At 31.0% G+C, this 19,035-nt stretch overlaps 1 protein-coding gene across 2 annotated transcripts in view; it reads right to left on the bottom strand.

Moving 5' to 3' along the window:
* Nucleotides 1-19,035, bottom strand: part of Cln7 (CLN7/MFS domain-containing 8) — a 129,586-nt gene that overhangs the window by 24,810 nt on the left and 85,741 nt on the right. Inside the window, exons 3-5 of one of the 2 annotated variants that reach the window (XM_075370195.1) lie at nucleotides 16,086-16,345; nucleotides 7,674-7,787; nucleotides 1,628-1,825 (exon numbers count right to left, since the gene is read on the bottom strand). In XM_075370195.1, the coding sequence (XP_075226310.1) occupies nucleotides 1,628-1,825; nucleotides 7,674-7,787; nucleotides 16,086-16,302 (529 nt within the window). In that variant the 5' untranslated portion in view covers nucleotides 16,303-16,345. The remainder of the gene's footprint in view (nucleotides 1-1,627; nucleotides 1,826-7,673; nucleotides 7,788-16,085; nucleotides 16,346-19,035) is intronic. The other variant, XM_075370193.1, reaches the window with a different exon arrangement.

Here is a 19,035-nt window from a genome sequence, read left to right as displayed (position 1 = left end):
TGGTGTCTCACATTATGAAAAACTGTGTATCCAATTTAAATAAAACTGTGAAAAACAAAAACATTTTTACTTCAGACTGCTCATCTACAAAGCACTTCTTTTTTAAATTTAGAGCTTTACTACATATAACTTCAAAAAATGAAAGTTCAATAAAGGTTAAACATACTTTTCAGTTTATAACCTCTAGTTAAGAGAGTCATTCAATAACTGTAGAAAAATGATTATTTATCAATGAAAATGACACTAAAGCTACTTTTCAATGTAATCCCTGACTAGATTTAGGAAAAATTAAGAGTAGAAGAATTACATTCTTTGACAGAAAAGCAGAACTTTTCGTTCTTATTGAGGGTTTCTTTATTTTCTAGCATGTCATACTAGTACTCACTGTTGATTATATGTTATTCTATCAAATAATTGCAATAAACTGGCCCTTTATATTCCCACAAACACCATTAGCTAAATGGCTGATAATATATATATTTTGAATTTTTCCCCTATTGGGTGAACTTGGCTATATCCAATCCATATTCTGAAGTTTGGATTCCAGTTCAAAATGAAGAATTCATCATAACAAGTTAATTATTCAATCTAAAAATGTCATTACTGTCTACTAAAAACTGTTGTTTAAGTTTCACACAAATGCAAATTCAGATGCCATTGTGACTATAATATAAATCAATTGTCTAGGAACCCATGGACCCATAATGAACAAGTTTTGCAGCATTCAACATATCATGATATGATCAATACTTACATGACAAAGTCAGCAACTTTCCAAATTTTTATGCTTCTATTCTTATGAATCAGAGCATTATGTAATTTTGCAAAGCATTAGTACACCAGAAACTTCCACTGGTCTTCCGCTACAATGAAAATTGGTGACACTTGCTCTGCCTGATTTAAATTTTTAATACTCTTATAAAAATTTACATGGTTAATATACGTTTTTACCATACAGCTTTAACACACATGAGTGAATTTTGGCTAGTTTTATAACTTCCTTCAAAAAGTAAAAATCTCATCATAGCACGATGTTCTTCCACAATGTGTTTAGGAAAACCAACATTTTGAAATTAATAAAAGAGATTATAATGGAAATTCTTTTCTAACAACTAATATTTTCTATGTCGGGAATTCCGGCCTGAATGTTTTTACTTTCAATCTATTCTATTAAATAGTTTTTCCACTGTCTCTTTAATTATTGAACAACTCTTGTATTTCTCAATTTTCTTTTTCTAGTCATTAAGACACCACTGCTAATATCCTTTGTTTCCAAATACTTTGTTAAAATTAAACTTATTGCAACCTTGAATGGAATTTTACTCAACCAACCAATACAAGAAAATGTATCTTTTTTATTCTTGTCACCTTAGGGAGTTTAATTAACATGAACTGAAAGAGATAAAATCAATTTTTTTTTCAATTTTCACTTTGCAAGAGTTCCATCTTGCACAAATATTTAACAGAAATTATTTAAGACCTAATAAGCCTTCTATTTTATAATGTTTTCTGTTGAGAAGAGGTTCAATCTCAACAATCTACACTTTATAATTATTTAATTTCTATGTTTTAACTACAGTAACAATTTTTAACAAGCTATTAATTTTAAATATGTTTAAAAACCAACCTGACTGTGCTCCACTAAGCAACATAGCTTCTTTAGCTGCAATTGGCCTCTCAACAAATATATATGGCATAAGTAAAAATGTATTAAATATTCCTAAAATAACATTTATCCATCCAGCTGCTGAATACATATTTAATGGTAAAAATCCAAATAATATTATACCTTTGTCGCCAAGTGGAGTCACAGATGCTTGGAAAGCTGAAAAAAAAAAGAAATAATATTATTTATCTATGTAAATAAAAATAAAGTGAAAAGTATATATCACCGTACATTCTGACCCCATAAGGGAAGACACCCACCATACAGTTACAGTCGTCACACCACCCCCTACATACCGGTGTAGGGCTGTAAGGGTGTAGTACTTATGTTAAACTCAAACAAGACTTTGTAAACAAAATAAGGAAAGGAACTGAAATCCACTAACACAAAAGAGCAATTAAAGAAACGTAACATACCTATTTTTTTAATGTTAACCTCTATACATTAATTTACCTTGTAGATTATTTATAGCCATTACGAAAGCATAATTTCTACTTAAACAGAAATTACTTAAGAGCTCCAAAGAAACAAGAATAAATCAAGTTTCAGTAAACGCTATAAAAAATTTTAAAAACTAAAATAAGCTAAAATGCATATTCTAAACCATTAAAATTTAAAAAAAAACTCTTATTACTTGTTTATTGGTGAACAATAAGTATGAAATTGAAATGTAAATCAGATGAATTAAGAAGATTTCCCCAAAGTAGAACTCATTGTTTTGGTGTTTCTAACTGTTCAGTATTTATACAACAGCATGTATTTATTTTTAATATCTTTTTTAACATAATTAAGAAAAAAAGTAAATTTCAAATCCAGTAGATATATTCAACACTACTAAAATATAAATTATGGAACTTCTTTCATAATTACTTTTTAAACTTTTCAATTTGATAGAAAGAAATTGTTCAGTATTATGTTAATTAATAACAGAGCACAAATTTATGCTACTCATGCTTCTGAATAAAAGATGTAAAAAATAGGTTATTTAATATTTTTATACATATTCACATTACAAAAATGGATTAAGGTAGTTTAATAAAACTTAAAGTATCTTTTTAAATTAATAATCTAAATAAATAAATATGTAAATGTTATATTTTTAAATCCTAAAATGATGGTAATTAATAACCCAGAAATTGTATTTTTAATGATTAAAAATAGATAATGTCTTACACATCTCAGATATTAGTCATATCTCAGAAACAATTATCTTAGTAAAAATTATGTTTTATTAACTAAAGTTTTAACTATTAAATTAAAACTATTAAAATGAAACTTCATTTGTACAAAGGACAACAAGATTTTAAAAAATCAAGTAATCATAGAAATTTCTAGGATTCAACACCCTCAAGATGAATGGAATGTAAGTACTCCCTTAGAACATTCGATGTTGGTGCTAGGGATGTGATGAATTCTGCAAAAAAGGAGCAAGCAACTACTACAGAGACTCAAACATTAGTGGTTCGTGCTGAGGGGCAGACTTACGTGGATCTGCTGCGTGATGTAAAGAGCAGTATCGCTAACGAGAAGGCAGGAGAGGTGCTCTCTGTTAGAAAAGGCATAAATGAACAGCTACATATTAAGGTTAAAGGGGAGAAGACAGCAGCCACCAATCTAAGGGAGGTCAAAACAAAGAAAATTCCCAACATGAAGGTGGTGGAAGGTGGAACGAGGGTGCACCACATAGCCTTCCTGGTGAAGGATCTCGATGAGCTTGCTACAGAAGAGGAGGTGAGAGCTGGTATTGCCACTGCTGCAGGTGTCGAGAGTGGGGCGGTCAAGGTCTCCTCTTTGTGGAGATCGTTTGGGAGCACTAAGATGGCCTCCGTGCTTTTAGGAAAAATGATCGGCAACATGTTGTTGGAGAAAGGCTGTAAAGATAGAGTGGATACTCTGTAGGGTCTCAAAATGATCATCTGAGGAGCGGTGCTTCTGGTGTGGTGAAAGTGGTCACCTTGCCTCTAAATGTAAAGGGGTAGATCCCCGGAGGCAGTGTTATAACTGCAGCAAAGAGGAGCATATTAGCCATGAATGCAAGGAGGCTGTGAAATGTCTCAAGTGCAGAGATAAGGGGCATAAACTAGGTGGCTGCAAAAAGAGAAATGGCCAGATTACACCAATTTAATGCAAATAGGAGTAGGTTGGCCCATAATGCTGCATGGGAGCTGGGGGTGAGAAGCCAAGCGACCTTCATCCTGCTAAGTAAGCCAAAGAAGCTGGCTGAGGAGAAAGGTTGAATTAGGGACACGGATGTAGACGTTGCGTTTGTGGAAGTGTCCTAAGACCTTCCAATTATCAGTGTAGTTCTTAAGAGGGGCTTTGTCGCTGTAAAGCTCAGGGAGGTCACATTGATAGTTGACTACATTTCTCCAATTCGGGTTTTGGAGAAATACAAAAGATTCATCGATGAAGTTGTGGCTGAGGCAGGGAGATGGCCTACGTGATAATCGCCGGTGACTTCAACGTCAAGTGCGTGTCATGGGGCGGAGTGGTCACCGATCGAAGGGGCCAGATCCTTGAGGAGGCTGCAAGCGGCCGTGGACTTTCCTCTCTGGGTGATGGTTTATGTTCTACATTTGAGAGAGGTGGGTCGGCGTTATTCATCGATGTCACTTTCGCAAGTGAGCGGACTTGCCAAAGGGTCAGCGATTGGTGTGTGTTGGACGAGGAGACCCTTAGCGACCATATGGTTGTCTCATTCGTCTACAAAGCTGTTGGGAGTGTGGCTAGCTGCACTCCCGGGATACGGAAAGTGGGCAAGCGTGCGATGGGGTTTCTCCGCCGTTCTATCGCTGACAGGCTAAGGCATGCGTTAATGCCTGATGAAGTGACCTCCGTTGTGCGAAGAAGTACGGGAGCTTCGAAGAGAGTGCATCAGAGCAAGGCGAAGGCTGCAGAAGCTAATTAGGGGCAACGATAGGATGGGCATCCTTCACGCTAGGGAGATGCTCGACGAAGCTAGGCGTGCTTACAGAGCGGGTATCAGTCGCGCTAAGGAGAAGAAGTCGACTGATCTGTTCAATGAGGTCGATGCGGACGTGTGGGAGAACGGTTACAAGATAGTAATAAAGAAGTTTGGTCGTTCCCTCCCCGTTCTGCCTAAGAAGCGCCTAGTGGACGCGATAATCAAAATATTCCCCAAGGTGGAATGGATGCCTTGGAGAGAAATTGCTCTGGATGGAGTAGTTCCTCTATTCAATCAGGATGAAGTGGTTGCAGCAGGTAAGCGTGTCAACCCGTGCATGGCGTGAGCGCATACCTAAGGCGGTTGGTCGGCCAGTACCTGAGCGACAGGTTTGTGGTCGCCAGCGCGGAATGGCTGTCAGTTACACATGAGGTAGTGTGTGGAGTCCCGCGGGGGTCGGTACTCGGTCCTTTGCTCTAGAAAATTGCTTATGATGGTGTACTGAGGATCGAGTACTGGGAAGGGGTCATTGCAGTCTGTTTTGTTGATGATCTGGCACTGTTGTTGTCGGCAAAACAGACCCGGAAGTCGCGGAGAAGGGCACTACGGCGATCCGTTTGTTGAACGACTGGCTCGCTACGAGGGGACTGAAGCTCGTGGAGCGGAAGACGGAGGCGGTGGTCACGGCTGGGAAACCTGACCCCATAGCCTTACATGCCGGTGCGACCAAAGTTCTGGCCTCACTTAAGGTAAAATACCTTGGAGTGTGGCTGGACCATCGAAGGTCATTCCAGGAGCATTTCCGAGAAGCTGTAAGCAAGACTAGGAGAACGGCTGATGCCCTAGGCAAGCTAATGCGGAATCGGGGTGGCACATCCCCCGGAAGAAGACTTCTTGCTTCGGTGGTATGGTCGGTCTGCCTGTACGGGGTACCGGTTTGGGCTAGGGCTCTAAGTACTAGGCGGGACAGGGAGCTCCTGGACAGCTTGCAGCGGGTGCTGGCTTTGCGGATTACACGTGCCTATAGGATGGTTACCAGCGAGACCGTGTTTGTCATTGCCGGGGTGCCGCCCCTGATTCTCATGGTGGAAAAGGAAGCGATGAGACAACGGGGTGCTTTACCAAGTGTCACTCGCGATTGACTTATCGGACAGTGGCAAGAGAGGTGGCAGGCGTCGCAGACATGTGGATGTATAATATCCCTCATCCCAGAATCAAGGCCTGGATAGGGAGAAAGTCCATAAACCTGTCGTATCAACTCACTCAGTTTCTGCGTGGCCATGGTTGCTTTGGCACTTACCTGCATTGGATTGGGAAAACAGCTTCCCCCTATTTAGGTATTGTGCAGTCGTCGACTCCCTGGAACACATGGTGTTCTGGTGTGGGCACTGGTATGATGTGCGGCGCCCAGTAGTCGGGGAGTTGGGGGCTGAAAGCGTGATCACCAAGATGCTCGAGTTGGAGGCTGCGTGGAAAACTAGCTGCCATGGTGGAAACCATTGTTTGTCATAGGGAGGCAGACGAGGGTGAGCAGAAGTTCTCTAATCCCTGTTCGTCCTACTGCATGTTTGCTTGTGGACCTTAGGGGCTCCTCTATATAAACTGTTGGAATCGACTTAAGCATGTGGTCTTTGATTAAATTTTCTGCTTCTCATTCTTCATTATTCCATGAAAGGGAAAAGTGAACATAACATTGTTCAGACTATTTGCCATTGTGTGACTGAAAATTATTTGGGGTGGCTGTTTGTTGTAGAGCTCTTGCAAGGTGGGGACTGAGTTAAACTTAAAAATTGGGTCTGGTCTCCAGTGGTACAATTAATTACAAAAAAAAAAGAGTTCAAAACCCTAATTCAAAAATACAAATATTCTTTAGTCTGAAAAAATAAGTTTGTTATTTTAACAATTTTTTCAGATTGTTCTGCTAGATTTAATCCCCTCAATAAAATTTTTTTCTAGCTAGTCAAATTTGGACTATAATTGCGAGCTAGTGTCCCTAAGCTGGTAGCAGTTTTCCTGTTGTATTGAATTTAATGAATTGAGGTCTACAACAAAAGTGAATTAATAAAGTGAAAAATAAAATTAAGTAAAAATTAAATTGTGAATCATAATTGATTCTGGAAGGTTTCACTTAGTTCAAAATGAATCTAATTGAAATATCATAAACTCCAGGAATGGTGCTTGACTGATGATAGTCATAGAAGTTTATGCATTTTTTTTTCACTTTTTTTTAGACTATAGTATTTACAATACATGTATAACAAATTTAACGTTTAAAATAATATACGCAAAGAGCATCTACCAAGCAATGTCTCTGGAAGAAACAGTTCACAATCTGTGTTATTTCAAACATTTATATTGCCAGCCATTTTGAAACAGAAAGCTTTATGAAAAATTGTCACATATATTTCTGCCTATAAAATTTCTTAAAAACTGCAAAACCCATTAAGCTGTAAGTGTGTCACAATACACAAAATGAAATACCTTAAGATCAAAAAACATTAACACTTAACAGATTCAATGCTGTATACAAATAAGTAATAAATGTTTGTAAAAGCACAGAATATTAAATTCATTTCATCTTATTAATCCCCTCTTTTCTAAAAACTATCATTAAGCTGCATAATAATTATGTTGCATGGTTGCTAGCATAATTATGTGGGGAAACAACTCGCACATATGAGTCTTTTAGTGTGAGTCTTTTCCCCAAGTATTGCAGAGACTAAAATCACCACTGTTTAGGGACAGACACACTCTACAAAGTTTTGATATACAACTTTTACAAATTGGAATCAAAGCCAATGAATAATGATCCTAATATCCTTAACAGATTTGGAGGAAAGTAACTCCTGCAAAACTACTAAATCCATTTACTGATGCTATTATAATCTAAATCTGGATTTATCCCAATTGGAAAGTATATTTTCTATGTTTTAACATAAATTTGGGTAGAAGCAAATATTTTAAAGTAATGTATGGAATTTTTTTCTATAATAAAACTACATTGACATGACAAAATATACATTTTTTTATTACTTTCAAAATTATAATAATTATGAATCTAAAGAATATATATAAATACAAAATAATAAAAAAAATTAATACCAGGTCCAATAATGAAACCTAGAACTTGGGCAAGAGAGACCATAGACACTGCACCTGTCCTTTCTTCTACTTTTGTAGCAGCTGATAAATATGATCTGCATATTGCAATATTTGCTGAAATGAGAAAAAAATTAATTATAAATTTTTAAAAATAACAAAAAATATATATATATACACCAAAATGGGGTATGAAAATATGATGCAGTAAGTAAACAATGCTGAGCAAGCAAACAATAATCTGAATCTAAAACCTTCCAGATTTATGGTTGAAATGCTAATAATCTGCCATGAAGTTCCATCACAAGTAATGGTAATTATCTATTAAAATAATACTCCAGAAAATGTATGGATTAAGAATTAAGATACAATAACATAAAAAAATTTTTAAATGTACAAAATATTAAAACTAAACTTTACAAATTGTATTAGTAATGAAAATCTATACACACAAAGAGTACAGACTAGAGGAAAAAAGGGAGAATTTCCTGTAGCATAACAGCAGGAGATAACTAATATTTAGTTGAAAAATGTTATTGTTGAGACGGTTTAGTTGCCCATGATTTTAATTATAATATTATGCAATTAAAAGTTATGACACCAGGTTTAACAACTTTAAAAGGTAATAGGGACTGTGTTAAACAAGAGAAAGACAGTCACATGTTGCACAGCTGATAAACTTCACTAATCACTATTTGTAAACTAAACATTTTTCTAGAAATATAAAAAGAAATATTCAAAAGTTAAATATTTATATTTGACAGTACTATATTTTACAGTAAATATTTCCTAGAACACCTTATGAAAATAAAAAGATAAGTGAAATATCAACTTCAGGTGCCACTTTAATAAACAAATTTCCATGGGCCACCTTAACTAATCATTGCTGTGGATACATATCCTTGGTAGTACCTATTATTAGTACAAAGCTATGAACTGAAACAAAAAATTTACACTAAGCCACAAGTATAATTACTACTTCTGGTTTATTGATATACTTCAAAACATTGGCATATTAAGGCCATTAAATATTTTTTTCCTTGAATCTAGAGTTAAAAATGTCTTATAACTGGCCAGTTCCAACACAGATTAACTGAAAACATACCCCAACTAGAGCCGCCCAATCAAGAAAGACTACCCCAATCAGTCCTTCTGTGAGTTATTCCTCTACCTGCCTCTTCATTATTCTCCACTGGAAAGTTGGCAAGGGGGTTGGGTCAGGCACCACCTACACTACTCATTGTACCAAGCTAGTACCTTTAGAGGCTGATGGCACAGCCTCTCATTGGGTACAATGAATGGGACTGTCCAAGAATTCTGTTTCCTAAAGCAATAGTAATTCTGTTTTTATGCATACAAAAAGTCAGATGGATGGTTAGTGTCTGTTAATAAAAAATAAAAAAAAAAGTAAAATAACTAACTGAAAGTCCAGATGCATTAAGTCTGGTTTAATGGATTTCTGTTGTAGTAAGTTAAGTCTCCTTAATAATCACTGCATTATGAATAGTTTTACTTTCCCTGTTATACGACAGGAGAAAGTGGGATGATCGTAAATCTGACTGCTTGGGATAATTAAAAAACTTGTATCTATCATTATTATATTTTTCATATTACAAATTCATTATCCATTTCACAAATAATTGGTGCAGTGATTTGTACATATACATAAATGCTATTAAATATTTGAGGAATATATCTAGAGAGTGGCGAAAAAAATTTTACTCATACATTTTTGTTTTTTAATAAAGATTTCTGTTTTTGGTTGTAAAAAAGTAATTTCATTGGAAACAACACAATTCTTTAAATTTCTTAAAGAAAATCTCATGAAAAAATTTCTAGTGAAAAAAATAGTACTTCTATAATTTTTTTAAATTGTTGACTGAACTGTATTGAGCTGAAATAGTTTTAAAATTATTTTTGTCAAAATGAGGGAAAATCTACCCTTTTAAATAATACTGTTTTTAATTCTTATCACACGAACAGAAAAAATGATAAAAAAGGAGTTTTATATTCTAAGTATTGAGGCTCTTTTAACTGCTTAACATTTTAAGTAAATATATTTAAACACAATGGTAAATCTGTGAAAACATTTTACCAGTTTAAAATCACTCCATAATAAATAATTGTATTTTAGTAAGGAAATCAAGAAAGGTCAAAATAAAAGTAATTTTTCAACTTTACTTCTGAGGAAAGGATTGTATTTTAAGGTATATTCAAATGCCAATATTTCAGTCCCACTCAAGACAGTAAACTTTCCAGATGAATCCTGATCAAAGACACTCATTTTACAAGTCCCCTTTTCACATTCTTTATCTCCTTTACCCCAGACAAATACTATGAAAACTGAGTCAGCTGGAAATTAATCTAGCCAAGAGGAGAGATTTTTCTTTAATGAGGTTCAGAAATGTGAAGATTGATTTTAATTAACAACTGAACAAAAAAAAAGCCAAATTACTGGCTTGAGTGCTTCTATTTATTAGGCCTACTACTACTAAAATCAAAAATCTAAATCATGGATTATTTTAAAATAGGGTAGGTATAATTTGATAATCAACAAGAGAAGATTTGAAGAATAAAATTTTACCTTAATCCATGAAAGTAAACTTTCTAGAGGCATGAAAGAGAATACAAAAAATATATATATTAGAATTATATAAATAAGAATAACAATATAAAAACATTTAATTGCAGTAAAAATAAATACAATAAATATATACAATTAATTTCAGTAAAAACAGATGTTTCATGATATAAGATGCTTGGATCAAAAACATTAATTTTCATTATACTTTTAACATTTTTTTTATGATCATTCTTATTAAAAAAAAGTAAAATAAGATGTTAAACAATTAACCAACAGAATAGCAAAAAATATACAAGGACAAAACAATACATATAAATGATACATTCATAAGCACACCTCATATTACAATATCATTCATGGACTTATTTGAATATAAATCAGAAAAAAAAGATAAACAGCTTCCTTTCACATATATACTGATACTTCCTTTAACCTAATAATTTTCACCGACAGAACCAGTATTTAATAATTTTTTTTACTAAACTGCAATCACTAGTACTTATATTTTTATACATACATGAAGCATATCTATACATAATGTATGTGTGTATATTTATGCACTATCAGTTTAGTCCATATGATGGAAGTGATAAGAAGTAAATAATTTTCTTTCATTAAAATTATCAATAATTTTAATCTCTTTAATCACAAATAAAAGTGCAATAAGAACTTCCTGCAAATCATTTGTCATTTTTATTATAAAAAAAAATTAATACGTAATAAAAATACATCTGTAATTAATCATAAAGTTATCTAATACACAAATGATTAAACTGTCTAAATTAACAAGCTCCAACAATAATAATTACTTTTGTATAAATGAATTATTTCTCACAAAACCTCCAACTCCAGATCATTATAAGTTAACGATTCACACTGAAGCGAGTTCAAAGGTTAAAAGAAAAAAATATTAAAAACCATTATTTAATTTAGAAAATCTAAAACAGCCATAAAAAAGATGGCTCTTTTAGTTATTAAATAAAAACTTTTAGATAGATTATTAGAAAGAAACTTAACCACCTTCTTTTAAATGGTTAGGAAGGATACAGTTGAATATAAACATATGTCATATGTATGATTTCAGTTTTCTTGTTCTTTTAAATGTTGTTTTGTCAAATTCAATGTGTATGTACATTCCACATTGTTTAAAAGATTGGGTTCTTGGTTTTTATGTGTTAACTGTAAAATTTACGTGCTGTGGTTAATTTCTTTGTATGTTAGCTATTTGTATAAAGCGATTTGCAAAAATTGATTCTGACATTGTGTGCAGTGCCTGTATGACTTCTTTGTAACTGAGATTGATTGTGTAACCAACCTGTGTAATGTAATCTTTAATTCAAACGCTACAGTTAAACTGTACACCAAGATCATTGTGTTTATCAGTGCATGTTATGTTAGTTCGTTATCTGATCTTGTGTATTTTATTTAGTTTTGAAAATAGACAAGAGTGCCTGAAAATACTGACCAATTCTAAATAACTGTAGTATTTATCTCTTGTTATCAGGTATGTATTTAATCTTATTTGTATTTTGTTCAGCAAGATATCTATAAATATGTGCGGGTAGCCATTAACTTGTGCTATGTTTTACTAGTTTGTTCTAAAGCAATAGCTAACAAGTAGGTACATATGTTTGTGTATTTGTGGGTGATAGATATATTGTGGAGAAGCATGTTGGTTTTTTTGACATCATTATATAATTTTTACACAATTCTGGAATAAAGTAATAAGTAATTTTTTATATTTACATGTATGTAATATTAACTAAAATATAATCCTTGTTCAAATATGGCTCTAGGGAAGCAATAAGGATCTCTAAAATGATATTTTTGGAAAAAATAGTCAAAAAGAAGCAATATGGAACATAAACAAGATCTCGTGTAATTAGCATGAGACTGACTTAGTTTATACTAAGTTTTCAGAGGATAAAAGTAAATAAATAAATGAGATAAAAAATACATATTAAAAAAAAATAATAATAATTGTTATAACATGAAGACACTAATCGATGTGTAGAACTTTTACTATAAAGCAAAAAATATTTTTGCTTTATTATTACTTTAAACATAGTTATTTTTCATTTTCACTTGTTCTTTTATTGCATAATAAAAAGCGTAACATAAAAAATACACTATTAATTTTAATCTGCTTATAAATTTTTACTATTATCTATAAGCTCATTATCTACGTTAAATAACAACTTTCAAGTGAAAAGGCCAATGAACTTATAATCAACAAACAACAATTAATAAGAATTGTATAAGCAAATGAAATTAGTTTTATCAATATGCTAACTGGCAATAACTGAGTACAAAATTCTATAGAAAATTCAAAATACAAATAATACAATGTTTAAAATATTATTTTTAATATGTATTTTTTTTAAACCAAAAAAGTAATTTCATTTCAAATCTGAAAGAACCAAATTGTCTAATAATGCCATGATCTACTTGGTTATAAATCAGCTCTATAATCCCTTTTATCTTTTTAGTTATTGATGGAAAGTAGAACTAATTTACTATAGAGATTATATCAAATATTTTCAATTACTACTTCATATACTAAGTATGATAGAAATTTTAATACTTCAAAAATTACAAAATTGTAAATAAAGTACACATTTCAAAGAACAATGAAGCACTCATAGTTGAATTAAATTGTATTTAATTACTACAATGAATATTTAAGGGAAGATGCACTGAAGTAGAGTATCATGAAGGAGTAAAATTTCTTGGCTGAAAAATGTAAATATTTAGTTTAATAAAACAAGTTATAATTTGTTTAGAAGAATCAACAATGTCAATATAGACATATGAGAGTGCAAACATCTTATAATGGATATGAAATCCAGAAAAAGAGTTGAAAATAGCTAAATAAACAACAAAAACTTTAGTTTTCTATCAGATAATAATGAAAAAGGACAATTTTGACTAAACATAATTAAGTAATTAAAAGAGATTAGTGTCTCTAGCCTTTAATTAATACTGATTAATGGTGTCATCTAGCAAGGATATTTCATACGTGTAATTTGTTCTAATTCATTGGTTATAAAATTTGAGTATTTTTGTATTTATTTATTTAATCATATGTGTGTATATAATTCAATATGACAGCGAGTCAAATGGTAATTGAAGTATAAATTTCAAGGTTTGACATTTCACTAACTCTTTATTCAATTATGACAATTTATTTAACAAGTTTTGCATGCTTTAATAGTTTTGTTATATGTATATTAACTTCTATAACCATAAAATTATACGATCTGAAATTTAAAAAAATAAACTGAAATGAAACTGTCTGTGATAGGCAAACCCATTCTTAAGAGAGCATGCACTCCATGCGTGGTTTATTAAGAAAAAGGGGGGTTAAACGGGTTTAATGGTGCATTCTTCACCTAAAGGCAAGCCCCTCTTTTTCTTAATAGGTACTCTTACAAATTGGCACTGGCATACCAAACCATTCAAAATATAGAAGACATTAGTCTCACAGCTGACACCTTAATTCCTGTTCACCAAATGAATTGACTTTACAGTTAACATCTTTAATTTGGTGCATTAAAAATATTATGCTATTATTAAAACTAAGACAGATTCTTGTAAAGGAACAAATTAATGTAACCCAGTCTGTCAAAAAACAATGCATTTTATACACTGCCAATCTTTCCAAAACTATTCTGATCATTTTGGAATCTTTATTCGAATAGTTTTACTTTGTACTCTGAATAAGACAGGAAAGTGTTTTTAATTTCTTAATGAAAGAGAACTATTTATGAGGGAGTTTATTTCATCCCAATCTTAACAGTAAATAAAAACATAAAACATTTTTTTTTTTAATGTTCAATCAATTCTTTTTTTATTTGCATAATAAATTAAAATAAAAAAGGCTGTTCGATTTTCAATAACTACCTTAGAAAACAAGGTTAAATAATAACATTAACAAAACGCTGTTCATCAGTATTTTATCTTGATGGTCAAAGCAGATAACAATTTATTATCATATTTTTATATTTACAGCTAGATTATCACATTTTTTATAATAACATATGAAATCTAGCTACGTAGAAAGTTAAAACATTAATATCATTTGTTTTAAACAATAAAAATGTATATCATACCTAATAATTAAAATTTAATTTTTTCTTCAAAATACCTTTTAAAAACAAAAGTTAATATTTTATAACTAGAGCCGACATTTCAACTCAATAATTAGTTGAGCTTATTCTGTACAGATAGATAGTTTTTAATGATTTACAAAATCATATTAATTCAATATAATACAACAGAATAGCAAGCAATTAAATACATTATTATTTTATTTTCATGTAATTCTATTCTGGGGTTGGACTCTTTACACCCACACAACCAAAGATTTAAGGACCTTTGCTCTAAGCCACATATATGGACTTGGTCCAGTATAAAATGATATTTTAAATTATTTTTCACTATTATCAAAACATTTAGTAAGAATTACAAAAACACACCTTCTTCCCAGATACCTAGATATATTCCCCCCCCCCCTCCACCAGGTGTCAAAATCTATACTTTTTAAACATTACCTTAAAATAAGAATATTAATATTAATAAAGTGAATAATTAATAAATGGATCATACTGAGATCCAGCAAAACTACTAAAAATCGAAATTATAAAAAAACTATTGCAATCGAAAGGAGAGAGTTGTTTGGGACAGGGCAATAATAAAATATGTAACAAGAAAGAACCCAAGGATTAGATAACATAAGAATAACAGAAGCTGTAAAGTACGGAAAAGCAAGAAAAAGCATAACAACCATCAGCTTAAATCACTGAAAAGTCCAAATACTAATATGTATTGTATATACAAGAAAGTGTGGTAGATAGCATAAGAGTAATAGTTTAAAGTGTAAATAATCTTAACAAGTGCAAATCAATCTCAAAAAATAGGAAAGCTTATCTCAAAAATAATAAGATGTGATTTTCCATTTTTTACTGAACCAATTATAAAGTTGGTAATAAGCATACCTAAACAACCTTAATGCAGCTAATATCCAGCCATAAAAATGGCATCTTTCACTCTAAACAGTACCTTTTGAATCTTAGAAGCTTTAAATTAGTTGCAACTATAAGAACTGGGACAGCTTACAGTAGAAATTAATCAGCTTAGGTTTAAGATAAATGGCACTGATATGGTAAAATAATAATTACTTTGCAAAATTTTGAATCTGTATTTGTTAAAACAATGGTACTACCATTTTTAAATAAAATTTTCATGTATTAATATTAATATGTAGAATACTATACACATTATTTTTTAATCTAGAAGAAATTTTCATAGAATTACTAAAAAAAAATTATATCTTTACAATTAATTAATTCTTAAAAAATGCTGACTTCAGCATTTTATTTCACAAGGAGTAATACATTTTGATAAAATTCTAATATATTTCTTGTTAGTATTATTATTTTTAATTTTTTTTAATTAGAAACTATTTTTATTTTTACAAATTATTTAATAAAAAAAAAAATCAAAGAACAAATTCAAATGAATATATATACATACATCAGACACATGCTCTGTATGAAGTGCCCAACACTGATTTGGATCATCAGAAAATCAACTGTTTTTTAAAATGATCATTTTTAATTTCTGAGAGTACACTATTTTGAATACTTTAAACTTGAAATCATTTTTGCTTTTTCTTGTTTATTCCTTAAGATGAGTATTAAAAATTATTGTATGAACAAATTGTACAAATTTTACATGAAAAAAAATTTAACAGAAAAAAAATTATGTAATTTGGCTACTAAAACTAACTGATTATTAAATTAAATAAAAATAGTATTTATCAAACTTACCAGAACTAATACCGACGAAGAAGCGTGACATTAACATCCAGTACTTAGGATACCAATGAATCAGCTCGAGTAACGAATAACTGGCATTCGCAAAAACGAAGATTATTAATGAGATTACAATCGGCAATCGACAAGTTCCAAGTCTGTTGCCCCACCAGCCAGCTAATGGAGAGAACAGCATCTGAGCCAGTGGATTTGCAGCCACCACATATCCCATGAATTCTTTTCCAGCTTTCGGGTCCAACTTTAAATACCCCGGACTAGTCAGAAACATGACAATTGCTGCTTATCCCAAGTACAATGGGCATTGAAGGCAGCTAAACTACTATTGCAAGCTTCATAAAAAAAATCTACTAAAGCTTATACAAATTACATTAGTACTAAATTTAAGCAACATATAGGTTAAAGATCAAAGCGATTAACAGAACATTAATAATGTGACAATACTGTCACATTAATAATACTGTATGATATGAACATATTTATGATTATCAAACTGCTTCAAAATAAAATTAAAAGAACATGGCTACATACATCGCTTACTTAATTTTTTATGCACCCCTAAATTAATCTTGGAATTAGCTTTCTTAATGTTAAGCTGTAATCTTCTACTTAAATGGATTCATTCAAGAAATTCATAAATTACGTAATTAGCAAATGTGTATAAGAAATATGAAATACAACAAAAGTAGGAAAAACAAAGGTAAATATGAAAAATTTGCATATTGCATTTGGTGGTGACACTGACATCTCATTATGCAACATCATGTGCTTCAAAATAATTAAAGCTTAAACTGTCAAAAAAATTCATAATTTTTAAAAATGTACTTGAAATAGAATTTGAAACTTTTTTCATTTAAAAATGAAGTTTGATAAGTTCAGTAAAAGCAAATTTAGTTTAAAATTATAATTTATTTAATAAAGATAATTTCACCTATGTGAAATATATTTTAGTCATTGGAAGCAAAGTAATGATGAAAAAAATTCAGCTTAACCTAGTATTTATTACATACTATATATAGAAAATATGATAATAATAAAAGCATTTGATAAATATTTTATGAAAAGGATTCCAAGGATTTAACATTTTTAATAAACAAAGCAGTTTTAAATCAAAATAAAAAATAAAAACACACACGAGCATGCATGTGTGCATATAAATATAATTAAATGTACAGTATTGTAAAGAAAAATTTATATAAATTATCAACCCTAAAGAATTGTTGTTCATACTTCTGCTTATACATATAGATTAGGTTATATTTAATCAGAAATAGGAGGACCAGCTTAACACAGGAGGTACCTTAGTCTGCTTAGTTACACTTTTTGTGCAATTCCTGCATAGGAACAGAGTTCTCAACAGTTCCACAAATACTACAATAAAGAAATAAATGACAATAAAAAAAGAGAGAAGAGGAAAGAGACACTCAACCTCAGGACAAGTTTTAATGGGAAAGTTCAGAATTTCTTACAATCTTTCCTAAGATCATATATATATAATAATTAACAGAATAAAAATTAGATGAAATATTTTACACCATCATCACCTAAAAAAAAGGTGATTCACTTTGATAAGCCCTTTTAATATATGAAAACTAATATATATTTATAAAATTGATTTATAATATACATCCAAAAGTTTCAAAAGGTTAAGATTTTGTTATTAGCTTCAAAAAGGTCCTTTGAAACAACTTTTTCCATGTAATTTGAATTTTATTTTATAAATGTTTTCTTATTTTGAATTTAAATAATGGTACCTAAATAAAACCAAATTATTTATGGTAAATTTAAATTCATTAGACTCCAGTAAGAAATACAGTGCCAAATATATTTCATCTAGATTCAGATATTTGAGCTGTAATACAGTACTCAGAGCAAACTTTCCTTTATCTTCAATTCATAAGATCTTAATTCAGATGATAGATAGACTAGAAATTCATACATCTGATGGAGACTGTCATTAAACATTAAATATTATTACAGCATAATAACATTAAATGTGTTGGCTTAATCTTAAACCAGCACATATTAACTAAGGTCCCAGCCAAAAAAAATGTCAACTTTTATACATTTTTTTTCTTATTGTAAGATAATAAATACCCATCCACCCAAACTACCCTGAGATTATTTAACTTCAGTGATCTATGGTAAATGGTTTAGTCCATTTTATTAAATTTCATATTTATTTACTTACAAGGCGATATTTACTGAGACATAGGAGGTATTTAAAACATCAGAAATTGTAAGGGAAATGAATCAACACCAATGAACATGTGTCACTTTGCACATTGTAAACATGCAAAGTGACACTGTTTTACATTAATGGCTAAAGCAGACAATGTTGCTACAAATACAAAAGAAAAAACAAAAGTTATGAAGACCAGACTTAACAAATAAAGTAAGTTAATTTACAGCAGATCGATATAACAGTTCTTGAGATCAGTGGCTGATAGAAAATTAAAGAAATAAGAACTATCTGCAATGATTTTATGAACTACAGTGGCATAAAGTGGTGTGTTTAACATAAATATTTCAATAGTATTGAAGTTTTAAATAATTAAATAAGTGAAGTTATTTAAACAACAATTTAATAGCAGTTCAATCAACTCAACTAATTTTTTGTTTATATTTAACAATTTTGATTCACCGCTGAAAAATGTGTTCTGTACCCATTCAGCTTTAAAGTACTTAAATAATCATTTGAAAAATTATTTAAAACCATTATTACAAATAAAAAACAACTCTGAATGATTAGATATATATTTATTTATTGAATTTTAAAGAGAGCAGCAAAGGTTAACATACGCTGGCAAAAACAAAATTAGTGCTGAAGGTATGAAGGGCCAAAAACCAACATAAAAAACCACAGTAACAGTAATAAATAAGAAAACCAACTAAAATTACTACAAAGCACAGTGGTAAGAAATAGAAGGAAAACCCAACAAGAAAT

This window comes from Lycorma delicatula, chromosome 7 (genome assembly GCF_047948215.1).
Source record: "Lycorma delicatula isolate Av1 chromosome 7, ASM4794821v1, whole genome shotgun sequence".
Taxonomy (NCBI): Eukaryota; Metazoa; Arthropoda; class Insecta; order Hemiptera; family Fulgoridae; genus Lycorma; species Lycorma delicatula.
Note: the sequence above shows the minus strand (reverse complement) of the source record. Positions and strands in the feature narration are given on the sequence as shown.